A 17,500-nucleotide genomic window follows, 5' to 3' on the forward strand; every position below is an offset into this window, starting at 1 on the left:
TCTTCTGGGTGTGTGCAATACTCGGAAGCAAATATGGCCAATCCCAATCTGATCCAGAGCCAGTAATAGCTGGACTCAACCTTTCTCTCTTCCTTTAGGCTCAAAGTGCTGTGAAACTGCAGTACAGACGCTATGCTGCCCTGGAGGCTGGCTTCAGTACTGCAGATTGAATCATTTACACACAGGGCATTTAGCATTTAGACGGTTTATCCACAGCGACCTACGCCATTTGTCGGAAGAAAGAGAAACAACTATGGCTGGCTATATCTGGCTAACCCAACATGAGCTAGGCTAGACCTGCAGGAGAGAGGCTGGCTCACGACTTAAAGCTCCTGGGCTAATCTCAACACCGGCCCCCCGCACAGGTGGGGGAGGAGTCTGAGAACCATAAGATATTGTTCATACTCCTAGAGGGAGGTGAATCATAATATTGTGTGTGTTTGTGTGCATGTTGTGTCTGTGTCTGTCTGTGTCACCAGATGGCCACGATGATACGCCTGACCGAACACTGGTTTATGGCCGACCCATATTAACCAATCACAGCAGACTACAACCACTACGATGGGGCTTAGCCCAGTGTTGTCATGACACGTTACGTTAACCAATGAGGCGATGCCTTACTGAAGCTGTAGCCAATCACAGTGCGTGTTGTTCAGAGCAGCGTGCTGTGTGCCTACAGGGGTAGGTAGATAACACCCCAGTAGTGAGTGTGACCATATGCTCACAGACACCGTGCACATGAGTGTGTGCAGTCGTGACAGAATAGGTGTGAATGACATGCTAAGTGAATCTTATCTATTGAGTTTATAGATGCAGATGTGTCGCCGTGGAAACAATGGAACAATTTCTCATCCCTTCATAGAGAATACAGCTCTCATCCTTTCATAGAGAACAGAGCTCTCATCTCTTCATAGAGAACAGAGCTCTCATCACTTCATAGAGAACAAAGCTTTCATCCCTTCATAGAGAACAGAGCTCTCATCCCTCCATAAAGATTATTTAGTGATTCCCTCTAGAGAATAGTTATTTCAGGCAACAAAGGCTCATTGATCAGGTATACAAGTGACAGCACAGCATGGCAATCAATGCCTGGTAATTTGATCTCAACACTGCTATTGTAAACACAGCTGTCACAGTATCACTACTGGGGCTGGGCTAGCTATCACTGATTCCACCTTACAGCTGGGGGCTAGGCTAGCTGCTACAGGAACACCAGCTAAAAGATGTTTGCTATGACTGATTGTGGATTTTAGAAGTTGATGCAGATGTAAAATATATATGTACCAATATCGATATATCGCCCGATATCAAAATATAGATACAGCAGCCGCTTTCAATATATTGTGTCATGCTTTGGGAGCTCCTTGTGATTGGCTGCTCACCCTCCAGCAATGCTAAAAACCATGAGCTAAAGGAACCAATAACCTTTAGGGGGAGGAGCTACTAACCTCCACACAGAACACGATGTAAAACAAAGTGTTGTGAGTGTTTACGTGGACATGCTCTGTTAAAGCATTAAGAGGCTCAACGGGTAAAGTAGAGGATTTATAAAGAGGTTATTATTACATTTACAAATCAACACCATCGGCGAACATACGTTCAGATACCGATATAACTGACCGATACATCGGTCAGGCTCTAGTTATGTTCTTATTTTTCTGTGGTCTCTCTGAAGATGGACTCCAGTAAGATGTTACCTCCTACCAGATCTATCTCCTCAGTAGCTGATAGAGATGCCTGCTAGCGGTAGTGTTGCTGAGATCCTGAAAGATCTGCAGTAGAACAGCTGACAGCTACTGGGGAAGTGACAGGCACAAACACTGCTTTACTGCTGTTACGTAACAGAAACCACAGGGTTACCACGGAAATCAGTGGTACGACAAGATAACGATAAAGACGATAAAGAACTAAAGTCAAGTGAGAGGGTCTGAGCCAGAGGGAAGTGGTGAATTATGAGAAAACATCCAACAGTAACCAACATCTTCTCTACAAGACACATGGGCAGCAGCAGTAGCTGAATAGGAGGACATCAGGCTTGCTATTATAGCTATTGCTATATGTGTCTAATATAAGAGAGTATTTCTTCATGCGCATAGAGTCCAACATTCCCCACGCATTTCTCACGGGAAGGGAGTGGATGATGCAAGTCGTGATTTCTTTTACAACACGCGCATTCAGCCGTCTCTCGTACTAGAAGAGCCAGCGTGATTGTTTCCCTTTGACCGTGGACAGGTGCTGCGATTCAGCTGGACCCACTCAGAGTAAGCCTAGTTAAACAGAGCCTGGTGGAAAGCTAGTTCTAGGCGTGGGCAGGAGAGGAGAGGACCGCAACGATGAAAGACAGATGGGAGTCATGTGGTGAAAATAAACAAAAAGAGAGCGAGGGAGACTGGGTTGGAAAAAGTGGAAGTGTGACGAAGGATGGGACAGAGGACAATGATACGACAGAGATGAGGCTGAGAAAAGGGTACGAGTGAGGAAGCATTGGAAAGAGGACTTGGGAGAATGATAAGACAGAGGGAAAGCTGAGAAAAGGGGAAGTGAGAAAGGATGTGGCGGTAGACTTTCAAGTATGCAGTGGTAATCGTTGACAGGTCCTTGTGACTTGAGGTCATAGGACTGACTCATAACCCTGTCAGGTGCTATCACTAGTACAGATCTAAACACACTGTTCACTAGTAGAGATCTAAACACACTGATCACTAGTACAGATCTAAACACACTGATCACTAGTACAGATCTAAACATGATGAACAGTACTATTAGAACTAGTTCAGAATAAAAGCATTATGACTGATCTAATGTACATCTTCTAGTGTTGCCATGCACGTGGTCATCATTCAGGCCGGAATGGGATCTGAATTTACAGCCAATAACTCATTTTAATGACCTGAATATAGAGGCCCTCGCTCTGCTATGATCTGACAACAAAGTCCTAATCTGCAGCCTAGAGAGTGTGGATGTACAGAGACACATCCACTAAACGTGACGGTAACCACTGAACACACACTACTGTATACCAGTGTCATCACACACGCACACACACACACACACACACACACACACATCCACTTAATCAGCTAATGGGAGTCTAGCTCGTTTTAGCAGTGAACACAAAAGCTACAGATTCTAATTGTGCAGCACAAATCACACCTCGACTCACGCTTCACTGAGCTAAAGGAACGGTGTGTCGTGTACGGCCTGTATAGAATAGCTCTACCTGTAACCATAGGTGCACAAGACCTACTACCCCATTAAAGAGATCAATAACCAGATCTGGCTAGGTTACAGGGGACCAGACCAATATAACCAGTATGTAGCTCAGATTGCTGAAATACAACTGGGGACTGAAAAGTCTTCTGTCTACCATCAGTCTTTGAGAATCTCTCTCTCTCTCTCTCTCTCTCTCTCTCTCTCTCTCCCCATCTGTCTGTCCCTGTAGCACCTGCCTGACACCTGCCTGTTCTGACATAACCTAGTAACCCAGCTCTGTGACATTCTGTCTCTCTACATCTCTCTGACCGGGCCAAGGTGAGACTTGGTCAGTAAGGTAATGACTCCAGGCCTTAATGATGAGGTAATAGTGGTCCTACCAGTCTCCCCAGTGTATCTAGGGACAATTAAACGCCATAAATGAAATGCAGTCATTGATGACATCATTGTGAACAAAGACAAAAAACATAAATTGCTGACAAAATGACATTTTTGTCTGAATTTGCAGCAGGCCGAATACAATTCACCGATTTTTTATTTGAATTACCCTTCATTTAAACGTGCACTTGAGTTAAACAATCACCTCTGCAATGCATTGGCCAGGTCTTACCAATCATTTATAAATACATCAAACACGGGACAGGACGACCGGGAGGCGGAGAAGTTCTCCCGGTGTGTGTTATTCATCATGGATGATGGTGAACCGTTAACTAGAAGAACCGACCTGCTCACCAGAGCGTCGTGACTCGAGAGCCGACCCGCAACCACCCCCTACCCCGAAGCGCGTGCACGGGGCTCCAGACAGGGCGCTAAACCCCGGAGGACACAGTTATCCCCGGGCACCAACCCGCCGCGGGTAAAGCGGATAATCTCCCTGCGCAACGCACCACGCAAAACACAGCATCCATGTTGGCTGGCCACCAGCTAGCCTAGCACACAGCTAGCCTCCCCCCGCTAGCCTCCCCATAATAAAACACGGCTGCTCCGGCTAAAGCCAGCGCTTAGCCCGCTAACTAATCCGCGACACGGTCCGCCTGTCGTTAATAATTCGTGCAGCTCTTACCGTTTTTCTTGCGAAATTCGTGCACTGTGTCTTCCTTTAGCGCTACACTGCGTGTGCTTCGTTCTTCAGACGGTCCTCATCCTGGTTATGTGTCCGTTTGTACGCCCTGTATTCCCGGGAGGTGTCTGAGGAGCTACCGCTAACAACTGCTGAGCCGCGGCCGGAGGAGGAACTGTCAATCCGCGCGCTCCCGACGACGGGTCGTGCGCTCGTTCTGATGCCGACGACGAGCACGCTCCCGCGGCCGGTTGCGACGGACTACAAACCGCGAAGAAGAGGAAGAACCGGAAGTCGCGTCCCTGTCTCCGAAGAAAGAAAAGTTTTTAACTTCTCGACAGATACTAAAGGTACCGTGCTCACACGTCAGGGAGTGCCCGCTCCGTTCGTATTAAGGGTCGCAAACATAAAGAACGGACTGGTTCACGGGCTGAGCTCGTAGTGGGTTAGACGGTCCTGTTCTGGGTTGATGGGCGAGTCTCGCTAAGTCACGGGCTAACGTTAGCCTAGCCTGACATGACACAGGCTAGCCCAGAAGCTAACTGCTAGTACCTCTAATAACGGCATTATAACTCCATCAATATGGTCTCCTTTGTACTTCATAAGATCGAGGAGTTATTGTTTATGCAAAGTCTTGCTCTTGATTGACCAAAACTCATTTTGATCAGATATCTACAACTTTAAAATACGGTTTTATTATACTGGTATTTTGCCTCACAACATTAAGGAAATCACAGTGCAACTTTTCCCATAGCATTTACAAAGTGGCCACTGTGTTACTGGGCCAGTACCTTCAGCCTGTTTAGATATATACTAGTGATCAGTGTTTATATCAAAGGACCAGTGTGCTTAGTTCTTTTGTGTATGGATCTGTATCTTTTCTTGGTGATCGTTAGCATGTTTGGATATATACCAGTGATCAAGTGTTTAGAACTACATCATTGATCAGTATGTTTAGATTTAAAGTGACCGGTGTGTTTAGAACTAGCTTTCCACCAGGCTCTGTTTAACTAGGCTTACTCTGAGTGGGTCCAGCTGAATCGCAGCACCTGTCCACGGTCAAAGGGAAACAGTCACGCGGGCTCTTCTAATACCAGAGACAACGAATGAGCGTGTTGTGAAAGAAATCCTGACTTGCAACATCCACTCTCTTCCCGTGAGAAATGCGTTGGAAAGTGGGACTCTGCAAGTACTCTCTCTTATATTAGACAATAGCAAGCCTGATGTCCTCCTATTCAGCTTCTGCTTCTGCCCATGTGTCTTATAGAGAAGATGTTGGTTAATGTTGGATGTTTTCTCATAATTCACCACTTCCCTCTGGCTCAGACCCCCTCTCTCACTTGACTTTAGTTCTTCATCGTTCTTGTCGTAGCACTGATTTCTGTGGTAACCCTGTGGTTTCTGTTACGTTAAAGCAGTGTTTGTGTTTTTTAAACAGCTGTCAGCTGTTCTACTGCAGATCTTTCAGGATCTCAGCAACACTACCGCTAGCAGGCATCTCTATCAGCTACTGAGGGAGATAGATCTTGTAGGAGGTAACACCTTACTGGAGTCCATCTTCAGAGAGACCACAGAAAAATAAGAACATAATTAGAGCCCTACCGATGTATCGGCTTGCCGATTTCATCGGCTGATGTTAGCCTACCACAGATAAATCGGTATCAACGTCGATGTTTGCCGATATAAAATCTTTAAAGGTTAGTAGCTCCTCCGCCTAAGGGTAATTGGTTCCTTTAGCTCATGGTTTTCACGGTTGGCTGATTTTGAGCAGTTATATCGGTATCAACATAGATGTTTGCCGATATGAAATCTTTAGAAATGGTGTCCATTTGTAAATGTAATAACCTGTCTATCCTGTGCCTATTGGGCATTGTCCTATTGGGCAGTCATTAACGGACACCTCCATGTTGAACTAACCAGTGTTTTCTCCTCATTCTCCTCCTCCTCCAGAGCTCAGCATGTCGTCCGGAGCTCTCTTCCCCAGCCTGGTCTCCGGCTCCCGGGGAACCTCCAGCAAGTACCTGGTGGAGTTCCGCGCGGGCAAGATGACCCTGAAGGGGAGCACGGTGACCCCGGACAAGAGGAAGGGCACGGTGTACGTCCAGCAGTCGGACGACTCCCTCATCCACTTCTGCTGGAAGGACCGCACCAGCGGCAACGTGGACGACGTCAGTGGCACCGCTCTCGGCACTTTGACTTTAGCCCGTGTATGAATGTGTGTGTGAATTGGTGAATGTGTGTGTGACTTTGTAAAATGTGTATGGATGCGTGTGTGAATGAGTGAATTTGTGTATGGATGTGTGTGTGAATGGGTGATTGATTGTGTATGAATCGTTGTGTGTATGAATGGATGAAAGTTTGTGTGAACCGTTCTAAGTCGCTTTGGGTAGAAGCGTCGTTGATAGTAACAATTGTTAACCCTTGATTACTCAGGTTAACAATACAAACCACATAATGACAACAACAACCTTGTTGGCTTGTTATCTTAGACAACATGAGCCGTCATGTAGCATTAGCTCTGCTTGCTGCTAGCTCTGCTTGCTGCCCGGCCAGTGTGGGCCTTACAGCGGACTACTGTTGTGTTTCGCTGACTGTAGTCAGTGTTGTGGTTAACATCCTCGCCCCCCCTCCCCAGGACCTGATCATCTTCCCAGAGGACTGTGAGTTCAAGAGGGTGACCCAGGTGACCACGGGCCGGGTCTACGTGCTCCGCTTCAAGGCGGGCTCCAAGAGGCTGTTCTTCTGGATGCAGGTCAGTGGGGGGGTTTGAGGAGGAACTGTTGCTGTGCTCCCATTGTTTGCTATTTAAACGGTGTTATTCAGACAGTTCACTCATTAAAGCAGTGCTTACAACGCACACCTGCACTGGTGGGTTGAACTTGCCCTGGCGTGGCCATGGAAATCGTATAGTTGGAGAGTGTTTGCCCCGGCTGGCGTTAGGCCCGGCTGGCGTTAGGCCCGGCTGGCGTTAGGCCCGGCTGGCGTTAGGCCCGGCTGGCGTTAGGCCCGGCTGGCGTTAGGCCCGGCTGGAGTTAGGCCCGGCTGGCGTTGGCCCCGGCTGGCGTTAGCCCCGGCTGGCGTTGGCCCCGGCTGGCGTTGGCCCCGGCTGGCGTTGGCCCCGGCTGGCGTTAGCCCCGGCTGGCGTTAGGCCCGGCTGGCGTTGGCCCCGACTGGCGTTGGCCCCGGCTGGCGTTAGCCCTGTCTAGCCTTCGTCCTGACTGGCGTTAGCCCTGGCTAGCGTTAGCCCTAGCTACCGTGAGCTGGCAGCAGCCCAGGCTAGTGGGAATAGCCGTGCAAACTTTTGCTCTGACCTCTGGCCTCCAGGAGCCCAAGACGGACAAGGACGAGGAGAACTGCCGCAAGGTCAACGAGTTCCTGAACAACCCCCCCATCGCCGGGGCCCCCGGCAGCGGGGCCAGCGGCAGCCACGAGCTCTCGGCCCTGGGGGGCGAGGGGGGCCTGCAGAGCCTGCTGGGAAACATGAGCCACAACCAGCTGATGCAGCTGATAGGACCCGCAGGGCTGGGAGGCCTGGGTGAGTCTCCATGGTGACCGTGGTGATGGGGGCGGGGTGGTCTCCATGCCCCCCCCCCCCCCCCCCCCCCCTCATTACTAACAGGGTCCCTCTCCCCAGTGTTCATGGTAACCGTGGTGATGAGGGGTCTTCACACTAACGGGGTCTCTCTCCCCAGGAGGTCTGGGGGCTCTGGCCGGACCCGGTCTAGCCAGTCTGCTGGGCAGCGGAGGAGCCGCCACCAGTAGCTCCTCATCCAGGTGAAAATTCACTCCCTCACTCACTCATATACATTTACAATATACACCACTACATAGCACACCCACACAGCTGCATACCTCCCCTATTACAACTATTCTCTCCTCCCCAGTTCCCGTAGCCAATCAGCAGCTGTTACACCGTCGGTGGGCGGGGCACCCAGGCTAAGCACCGCCCAGACTCCCACCACCCCTGTCACCCCCGCTGCCGCGTTAGCCGCCTCGCCCATCGCAGTGGCGCCTTCCACCCCCGGTACGCTAAACGGAAGCGCCTTATCTCAGACCCCCCCCCCTGCTGGGGAACCCGGTGCCAGCAGACGCTAACCTGTTAGGATGCTAAGCCTTAGCTTAAGCGAGCTGCAATTGGGCCGCTTAGCCTCAGCAGGTTCAGAGGCTAGCCGGTTCCAGTGCTTAGCATGAGCAGCAGGTTTGAAGTTTAGAAAGCTTAGGCTGTGAAGTTGGCGGTGATGATGCTTAAGGCTGCGAGGATAAACAGTAGAAGATTATGATATGGAACTGTAGTATGCTGTGATGCTAAGAGTTCATGATGCTAAACATTAGCTTTAAGAGGTTATCATGCTAGACATTAGCTTTAAGAGCTCATAATGCTAAACATTAGCCATAAGAGGTTATCATGCTAAATATTAGCTTTAAGAGGTCATGATACTAAACGTTAGTTTTAAGAGGTCATCATGCTAAACGTTAGCTTCAAAAGATTATGAGGCTAAACGTTAGCTTTAAGAGGTCATCATGCTAAACGTTAGCTTCAAGAGCTCATGATGCTAAACATTAGCTTTAAGAGGTCATGATGCTAAGCATTAGCTTTAAGAGGACATGATGCTAAACGTTAGCTTCAAGAGCTCATGATGCTAAACGTTAGCTTTAAGAGGTCATGATACTAAACGTTAGTTTTAAGAGCTCATCATGCTAAACGTTAGCTTCAAAAGATTATGAGGCTAAATGTTAGCTTTAAGAGGTCATCATGCTAAACGTTAGCTTCAAGAGCTCATAATGCTAAACATTAGCCATAAGAGGTTATCATGCTAAATATTAGCTTTAAGAGGTCATGATACTAAACGTTAGTTTTAAGAGCTCATCATGCTAAACGTTAGCTTCAAGAGCTCATGATGCTAAACGTTAGCTTTAAGAGCTCATCATGCTAAACGTTAGCTTCAAGAGCTCATGATGCTAAACATCAGCTTTAAGAGGTCATGATGCTAAACGTTAGCTTCAAGAGATTATGATGCTAAACGTTAGCTTTAAGAGGTCATGATGCTAAGCATTAGCTTTAAGAGGACATGATGCTAAACATTAGCTTCAAGAGCTCATCATGCTAAACGTTAGCTTCAAGAGCTCATGATGCTAAGCATTAGCTTTAAGAGGACATGATGCTAAACGTTAGCTTTAAGAGCTCATGATGCTAAACGTTAGCTTCAAGAGCTCATGATGCTAAACGTTAGCTTCAAGAGCTCATGATGCTAAACGTTAGCTTCAAGAGCTCATGATGCTAAACGTTAGCTTCAAAAGATTATGAGGCTAAACGTTAGCTTTAAGAGCTCATCATGCTAAACGTTAGCTTCAAGAGCTCGTGATGCTAATGCTAGTGTGTGGGTCCCCCAGTGGCGGCCCCGCCCCCCACCACCCTGGCCTCGGTGGGCAGCCCCAGCCAGCCCATCCAGCTCAGCGACCTGCAGAGCATCCTGGCCACCATGAACGCCGCTACCATAGCAACGCCCTCCGCAGGTACGACGGATGTTCTTCGTGGAATGCATGAAGTACGCGCGGGTCAAAATGTCGCCACGGCGACACATCGTCGCCCTTCTCCGTGCGATACGAGATCGATACACTGGTGCCAAATAACGATATCTATATGTATTTCTAAGAATTTGTTTTAAATGTATGCGTTGTTCATTCAAGAGTTAGACAGGGAATATCGCCCAAACATCGATGTTATCATTAATAAAACGAGGCACTCAACAGACGTTATCTAACCAAAGACGATTAACTGAATAACTTAGTTTGGGCCACGAATGAAGACTGAACTCCAGCACTTCACCTTTTCAGTCATTTTGTGTTCATCTTTAGACCTTCATCGTGAAGTATCGTTCTAGGATTGGCTAACAATATATTGATTATTGCAGAATCGTTGTCAATCGTATTGCCATATTATCGGTATCATGTGTCGTATGGTGGGGTACCCTGTGATTTCCCCCCCCACCCCCTAGTACGAAGTGTGTTTCTATAACTGTATGTGTATATGTAGTGGACCTGGCCAGTGTGTGCACCCCGGAGATGATGGCGCCCATCCTGTCCAACGCAGAGGTCCGCGCGAGGCTCCTCCCCTTCCTGCCCAGCGGCGAGAGTCTGCCCCAGACCGCCGAGGAGATCCAGAACACCCTCACCTCCCCCCAGTTCCAACAGGTACCACCCTCCCCTCCCACAGTGGACCGGCCAGCACCCCATCCCCATTTTAAAATGTTTGACTGTATGCGCGGTCAATAATGGCCCCCATTGCACTCCTGATCATCCGTGGAAGGGGGGACCCCACACTCTGGGTTCCTTCTTAAGATTTCTTCCTTGCTCATTAAAGGAGTTTTTTCTTGGACTCTGGGTGGGCTAGGGTCAGGGGGGTGTCATAAATATACGGCCTGTAAGCCCTTTGAGACTGTACTTGTGATTAAGGGCGATAAAAATTGGATTGAATTGAAACACGCGTACTGATCAGGTCAGCCCTCGACCGGGGCAAAAAGGTGGTGAGCTAACCTTCGTCGTGGTCTTCCTCAGGCGATGAGCATGTTCAGCAGTGCTCTGGCGTCCGGCCAGCTGGGCCCGCTCATGAACCAGTTCGGTCTGCCCGCCGACGCCGTGGAAGCAGCCAACAAAGGAGGTGGGCACTCACTCAGTCACCCACAGTCAGTCAGTCAGTCTCACTCACTCACTCACTCGGTCACACTCACTCACTCACTCACTCACTTAGTCACACTCAGTCACCCACAGTCAGTCTCTCAGCCACACTGTCAGTACCCCACACTCAGGCACTCAGTCACTTACACTCAGTCAGTCATACTCACTCATTGACACTCAGTCCCACTGCCCAGCTCCAACTAACCCCCCCGTCTCCTCTCCCCTGACCCCCTGCTGTGCTCCAGACGTGGAGGCCTTCGCCAAGGCCATGGAGAGCAGCAAGACGGGCGGGAAGAAGAAGGACGAGGAGGAGGACATGAGTCTGGACTAGGACTCCCCCCCGCTCTCCTCCTCCCCACCCCGACACCAACCACATTCTGGAACAGCAGCAGCTTTGGAGCCTCTGCTAGCGTCTCCGTGGCAACATTCCCGTCAGGGTGTGAGAGATCCGGGTTACCTAGCAACCAGAGCAAGACCTCCTAGTGTTCCGGAATGCGGACCTGGTCCGGGAGTTAGTTAGTCTCTCCTTGTCGCCGGGCGGTGATGAGTTAACACTCAGGCGTTGAGGCCTTTACCCGGTGCGATTGGTTTGGAACACGTTTCTGCCTTTTCTGTGTGATTTTCATCAAAATAAAACTCTTTCAAACAACCTGAGTGTGTTGTGCAACGTAAGAAAGAAGGAGCATGTGATTTGGTATGAATGTTTTATTGGATACGTGTATGTGAGGGGAATACTTTTCATATTTAACCTGGCACTGATGGACTCGGAGGAGATTACGGTTCAAATCATAAAATCAAATGCAAAACACGTTGTTCAGGTCTTCTCGAAAGTTGGATAATCGTTTTTAAATGGACACATTTTGGAAACTAGTTAGGGGTTCAAACAATTCAAAGAATTATAGTCAAAGTAGAATCATTAATGTTACAATATGCTGTGAAATTCCTCCGCCATCGTTCAACATTGTAGTTCATATTTAAACAGGGTGATGGATATATATATATATATATAGATCTTGATAACTCAATATGTGCGCCAAGATAATTTCCAGCTAAAAAACGAACAATGTCGGTTAATTTGAGAAACAGTTATCTGAGGAATGAAGTGAATATTTTAAGACTTCCATGAATGACAAACAAGGTAGAAATTGTGTGATCAAAGTTCAACGTGACTGTTTGTTTTTATAACCTGAATAATCAGCTGTACTTCACCAATTACCAGGAGGCTAGTTTAGCTAACTTACAGCTCACCCTGAAGGAAATGTTGTCTCATCAAGCTACTGGCTCAGAGGTAATCTGCATTCTCTTCTTTATCTCTTGCATGAACGCGAGATAAAACATTTGGACAATTAGCACCAATACAGTTGAATGAATTTTGCATGTTGTACTGTGATTGACCTGTAGGCGTCGCCTTGTGGTCAACTGCGCAGTTTCAGCACCAGCGTTGAGTTTCTACATAACCTCTCCATACCTCTGACTCTAACGGTGTTTTCTCATAGGACCCTGTAGCTAAGAGCACACATCACAGGAATATTGAGATAAAGACACACAATCGAGTAAAAAATATAACTTTTTTTTCTGCAAAGTAAAAAATAAATATTTCTGTTTTTAAATTAGCTACAGTAACACATGAGGCCGTCATCGGGGAATGTGAGGACAGAAGAGGTGCGAGTGTTCGGGTCGGAGGTCTTACACAGGTAGAACCTTTGCACCAGGTGTGTTTCTCCATTCACGTATTTATGTTTGTATTTATTCATCTTTAAGGTGGAGTGCTTGTTTTTACCAATTGGGTGTGCATGAGAGTGTATGTGAGATTATTTGTGACAATGAGCACACGGGCGTGTGTGTGTGTGTGTGTATTCCCTAATCGTGGGGGCACCCCTGGGTGCCCACGGCGCCGTGCAGGGCCAGAGGCTTGTTCAGTGGGACCGCCCGCTGGTTGAGGCTGGCTTTGCGGACGCAGCCGTGGAAGGTTGGCAGGCCAGCGGGTAGGCCTGGGACCACAGCACCATCTGGTGGACACACACCGCAACAACATGTTACGGACAATACAATTGGGAGATGCACTTATTAATCTCAATACGATTAAAATGGTCATAACCAATCATACTCAGACAGAAAAAATGTATTTGTGTGCGTGGGTGTGTGTCGTGGTCTTACCAGGTGCGCCCCCCAGGTAGAGGGTGTGTTTCCCCCCTGCTGAGCGACTGGCTTTGGGCCCGATGCCACTTTCACTGACTCCGTCCACCTGGATCTTCAGAACGCTGCTTATCTTCATCACTATAACACACACAGGAAGTTAGTCTTCATCACTGTAACAACACACAGGAAGTTAAGTCTTCATCACTACAATACACACAGGAATTGAGTCTTCATCACTAAAACACACAGAGGAAGTTAGTCTTCATCACTGTAACAACACACAGGAAGTTAGTCTTCACCACTACAACACACACAAGATCACGTGCATGACCCCTGGTCTCCATTTATGGTATAAAGACTATAAGTAGATTCACCTGTAGACAGTTGAGCTCACCTGTATAGACAGGCAGATTCACCTGTGGACAGGTGAGCTCACCTGTAGAGACAGGTAGATTCACCTGTAGAAACAGGTATATTTCCCAATGAGGACTCACCGCTCAAGGTGTGCCAGTGTCCGTCACAGATTGACACGTCTGGAGTGAAGGAGGTGGAGAACAGTCCACTACCACTGTTTAATGTCACGGTCACCTACACACACACACACACACATTAAACACATTTAATACACACCCTGAACAGATTAAACGCATGAAATACACCCCACAGTTTTGAGGTTAGTTGTCCAAATCCCTTTTCGACCATGATTGCACACCACTTAATAATTGCTTAAAAGATTTTTATTCAGGATGGAAATATTATTGTGAATGGCAACATGTAGCTTAGCTTCTACGGCCTCTACATCTATGTTCCAACATTCAAACGCTGGCCTATAGGATGGGGCTTTGCTTCAACAGTGGGGGGCCGTAGCCAAAAGGGTGTGGGTTTGCTTCAACAGTGGGCGGTGTAGGTGGTGGTGGTGTGCAGGTGGAGGGGGGGGGGGGGGTCATGGCCTCTCACCTCTCCCTGGTTCAGCACCACGTTGAGGAAGTGCTCTGACGTCCCAGCATGCAACAGCAGCCCAGAGTCCGAGCGAGCCCTGATCTCCAGCCGCACCTCAACGTCCTTGCCCAGGACCACCGAGTCGTCTGGGGGGAGAGAGAGGAGCGTTAGAGAGGAGAGGAGAGGAGACGAGGGAGGAGGAGGGTTAGAGAGGAGAGGAGACGAGGAGACGAGGGAGGAGGAGGGTTAGAGAGGAGAGGAGAGGAGACGAGGGAGGAGGAGGGTTAGAGAGGAGAGGAGACGAGGAGATGAGGGAGGAGGAGGAGGGTTAGAGAGGAGAGGAGACGAGGAGACGAGGGAAGAGGAAGAGGGTTAGAGAGGAGAGGAGACGAGGAGACGAGGGAGGAGGAGGGTTAGAGAGGAGAGGAGGAGACGAGGGAGGAGGAGGGTTAGAGAGGAGAGGAGACGAGGAGAAGAGGGAGGAGGGTTAGAGAGGAGAGGAGACGAGGAGACGAGGGAGGAGGAGGAGGGTTAGAGAGGAGAGGAGACGAGGAGATGAGGGAGGAGGAGGAGGGTTAGAGAGGAGAGGAGAGGAGACGAGGGAGGAGGAGGGTTAGAGAGGAGAGGAGGATAGGAGACGAGGGAGGAGGAGGGTTAGAGAGGAAAGGAGACAAGGAGACAAGGGAGAAGGAGGGTTAGAGAGGAGAGGAGATGAGGGAGGAAGAGGAGGGTTAGAGAGGAGAGGAGACGAGGGAGGAGGAGGAGGGTAAGAGAGGAGAGGAGACTAGGAGACGAGGGAGGAGGAGGGTTAGAGAGGCAGGAGAGCAGACGAGGGAGGAGAGGAGGAGAGGAGGAGAGGAGGAGAGGGAGAATGGATACTAAGCAGAGATGTCACCTATGGCGATGTGTCCTCCCTCTCTGGAGAAGTAGGCTCCAGGGTGTAGCAGGCTGAGGAAGCAGGGTGCTGCCCCCTGGCTGTGGGAGGGGGTCCCCGCAGGCACCTCGTTCAGCTTCAGCCCTCGAACACAGCCCACCATCCCCCCGGCTCCAGGGGCCTACAGGGACCACAGACCCTCAGTCATTATGGCAGCACCACACACTGCATTCAGGAATATACTGTTCCTATACTAGGAGTCATTACGGATCAGAATAGAAGAGAGATCTCACCAGCAGGGCGAGAGGGGCCCCTCCGACGTACAGGGGCCCAGAGAGGCGGAACTTGTCCCCTCCTGGAAGCTTCTTGGACAGCGCGTTGATCCCATCCACCACCAGGCTGATCTTATCTCCATCCCGCTTTATGAAGACCTGAGGTGTTTAGAAAGACATGAGGGGGTTAATAAAGACATACAGGGATGTCTAGAGACCTGAGTGGGTTTATAGAGACATGGGGGGGGGGGGGGGGTTATAGAGACCAGAGGTTTTTTTTTAAAGACATGATGTGGTTTAGAGCCATGAGGGGGTTTAGAAAGACCTGAGGTTGTTTATAGAGACATGAGGGTGTCTAGAAAGACCTAAGGTGGTTTATAGAGACATGATGTGGTTTATAGAGCGCTGAGGGGGTTTATAGAGACATGATGTGGTTTATAGAGACCTGGGGGGGGGTTATAGAGACATGAGGGGGTTGAGAAAGACCTACGGTGGTTTGTAGAGACATGATGTGGTTTATAGAGACCTGAGGGGGTTTATAGAGACCTGAGGGGGTTTATAGAGACCTGATGTGGTTTATAGAGGCCTGAGGGGGTTTATAGAGACCTGAGGGGGTTTATAGAGACCTGAGGTGGTTTATAGAGACATGAGGGGGTTGAGAAAGACCTGAGGTGGTTTATAGAGACATGAGGGTGTTTAGAAAGACCTAAGGTGGTTTATAGAGACATGATGTGGTTTATAGAGCGCTGAGGGGGTTTATAGAGACATGATGTGGTTTATAGAGACCTGGGGGGGGGTTATAGAGACATGAGGGGGTTGAGAAAGACCTACGGTGGTTTGTAGAGACATGATGTGGTTTATAGAGACCTGAGGGGGTTTATAGAGACCTGAGGGGGTTTATAGAGACCTGATGTGGTTTATAGAGGCCTGAGGGGGTTTATAGAGACCTGAGGGGGTTTATAGAGACCTGAGGTGGTTTATAGAGACATGAGGGGGTTGAGAAAGACCTGAGGTGGTTTATAGAGACATGAGGGGGTTGAGAAAGACCTGAGGTGGTTTATAGAGACATGGGATGGTTTAGAAAGACATGAGGGGGCACACAATCAAGCTGGTTTATGAAGAATTAAAGACACAAACACACACACACACTGAGCTCACCGTGTGCCACTGGTTGTCGCTGTACTTCCTGCGGCTGCGGAGGCTGGCCTTCCGCTTGCCTCCCTCCACCAATAGGACCAGGTGTCCCTCTGACACCCTCAGTGACATCACAGCCCCGCCCCCCTTCTGGGTAGTGCGTAGAACGAGGCCTTCGGACGAGTTGATCCTCACGCCCAGAGAGATGTGGGGACTGGAGAGAGAGAGTTATAACACTTTATAGAATATTTGTTCGAATAAAAGAGGGAATTGGTAATTTCTTGATATACACAAAAGAAAACCAAAGAGAAGTATAGATAGATAGAGAGAGAGAGAGAGAGAGAGAGAGAGAGAGAGAGAGAGAGAGAGAGAGACCACCTTACAAGTAGACAGAGAGAGAGAGGCATGGTGAGCGAGAGACACCCACCTCTTGCTGAACTCGCGCGGCAGGTTGTCGTATCTCTGGTGGCTGTGGGCGGAGCCACTGAAGTGTGTGGCTCCAGTCTCCGGGGGCGACGGCTCCCCCTGGCAGGACTCCCTGGTACTGCGGCTCCGAGAGCCTGCTGGCTTCTTGTTCTTACCCTGCTGGAGGGGGAGGAGGGGGGAGAGAGGAGAGGAGGAGGAGAAATACCACAAAGAGGGTGGATGTGACCAGGGATGTGTGTGCGTGTGTGTGTGTGTGTGTGTGTGTGTGTGTGTGTGTGTGCAGGTGTGTGTGTGTGTGCGTGCGTACCTTGTTCCTGGGTTTTGGGGCAGCAGCCACGATGGACTGCGGCCTCTTGGCTGCGGGGCAGTCCAGAGGAACGTTGACGTTCTCCTTCACCTTCAGCATGTTCTGCACGCCCTGGGACCCCGACACACTGAGGAACCAGAAGACCACCGTCAGTACTGAGCCCCCCTGTACACCAGAGGCCAGTGACACCAGGCAAGACCAGGTGACACTAGGCCAGACCAGTGGACACCAGGTGAGACCAGGAAGACCAGGTGAGACAAGGTGCCACCAGGTGAGACCAGGAGAGACCAGGTGACACCAGGTGTGATCAGGTGAGACCAGGTGCCGCAAGGTGACACCAGGTGAGACCAGGTGTCACCAGGTGAGACCAGGTGAGACCAGGTGTCACCAGGTGAGACCAGGAAGACCGGTGAGACAAGGTGTAACACCAGCTGAAACCAGGTGACACCTGGCCTGACCAG

The 17,500-nt window shown here is 49.4% G+C and overlaps 2 protein-coding genes across 2 annotated transcripts in view; one reads left to right on the plus strand and one right to left on the minus strand.

Moving 5' to 3' along the window:
• The first annotated feature begins 4,486 nt into the window (after positions 1-4,486).
• adrm1 (ADRM1 26S proteasome ubiquitin receptor) lies at positions 4,487-11,598 on the plus strand. The gene is made up of 10 exons (XM_079741326.1): positions 4,487-4,623; positions 6,224-6,441; positions 6,909-7,025; positions 7,598-7,808; positions 7,966-8,047; positions 8,158-8,297; positions 9,665-9,787; positions 10,308-10,465; positions 10,829-10,931; positions 11,194-11,598. The coding sequence occupies exons 1-10, from the start codon at positions 4,494-4,496 to the stop codon at positions 11,277-11,279; spliced, it is 1,368 nt and encodes a 455-aa protein (XP_079597452.1). The 5' UTR covers positions 4,487-4,493; the 3' UTR covers positions 11,280-11,598.
• A 106-nt stretch (positions 11,599-11,704) lies between these two features.
• lama5 (laminin, alpha 5) overlaps positions 11,705-17,500 on the minus strand; it is a gene marked incomplete at its 5' end in the record, with an annotated part of 65,962 nt that continues 60,166 nt past the window's right edge. Inside the window, 9 exon segments of the mRNA XM_079742301.1 lie at positions 11,705-12,957; positions 13,106-13,225; positions 13,582-13,675; positions 14,045-14,172; positions 14,922-15,081; positions 15,194-15,331; positions 16,331-16,520; positions 16,734-16,891; positions 17,040-17,166. Coding sequence (XP_079598427.1) covers positions 12,809-12,957; positions 13,106-13,225; positions 13,582-13,675; positions 14,045-14,172; positions 14,922-15,081; positions 15,194-15,331; positions 16,331-16,520; positions 16,734-16,891; positions 17,040-17,166 — 1,264 coding nt within the window. The 3' untranslated portion in view covers positions 11,705-12,808.

The sequence above is a fragment of the Pollachius pollachius genome (assembly GCF_949987615.1).
Source record: "Pollachius pollachius genome assembly, chromosome: 8".
Classification (NCBI taxonomy): domain Eukaryota; kingdom Metazoa; phylum Chordata; class Actinopteri; order Gadiformes; family Gadidae; genus Pollachius; species Pollachius pollachius.

What these genes read in the sequence shown, in the direction of transcription:
- adrm1 (XM_079741326.1), top strand. Translation starts at nt 4,494, where the DNA reads ATGCCGACGACGAGCACGCTCCCGCGGCCGGTTGCGACGGACTACAAA. An exon ending in CGCAGGGCTGGGAGGCCTGG is followed by an intron (nt 7,809 to 7,965) that starts GTGAGTCTCCAT and finishes CTCTCTCCCCAG; the next exon opens with GAGGTCTGGGGGCTCTGGCC. An exon ending in ACCAGTAGCTCCTCATCCAG is followed by an intron (nt 8,048 to 8,157) that starts GTGAAAATTCAC and finishes TCTCCTCCCCAG; the next exon opens with TTCCCGTAGCCAATCAGCAG.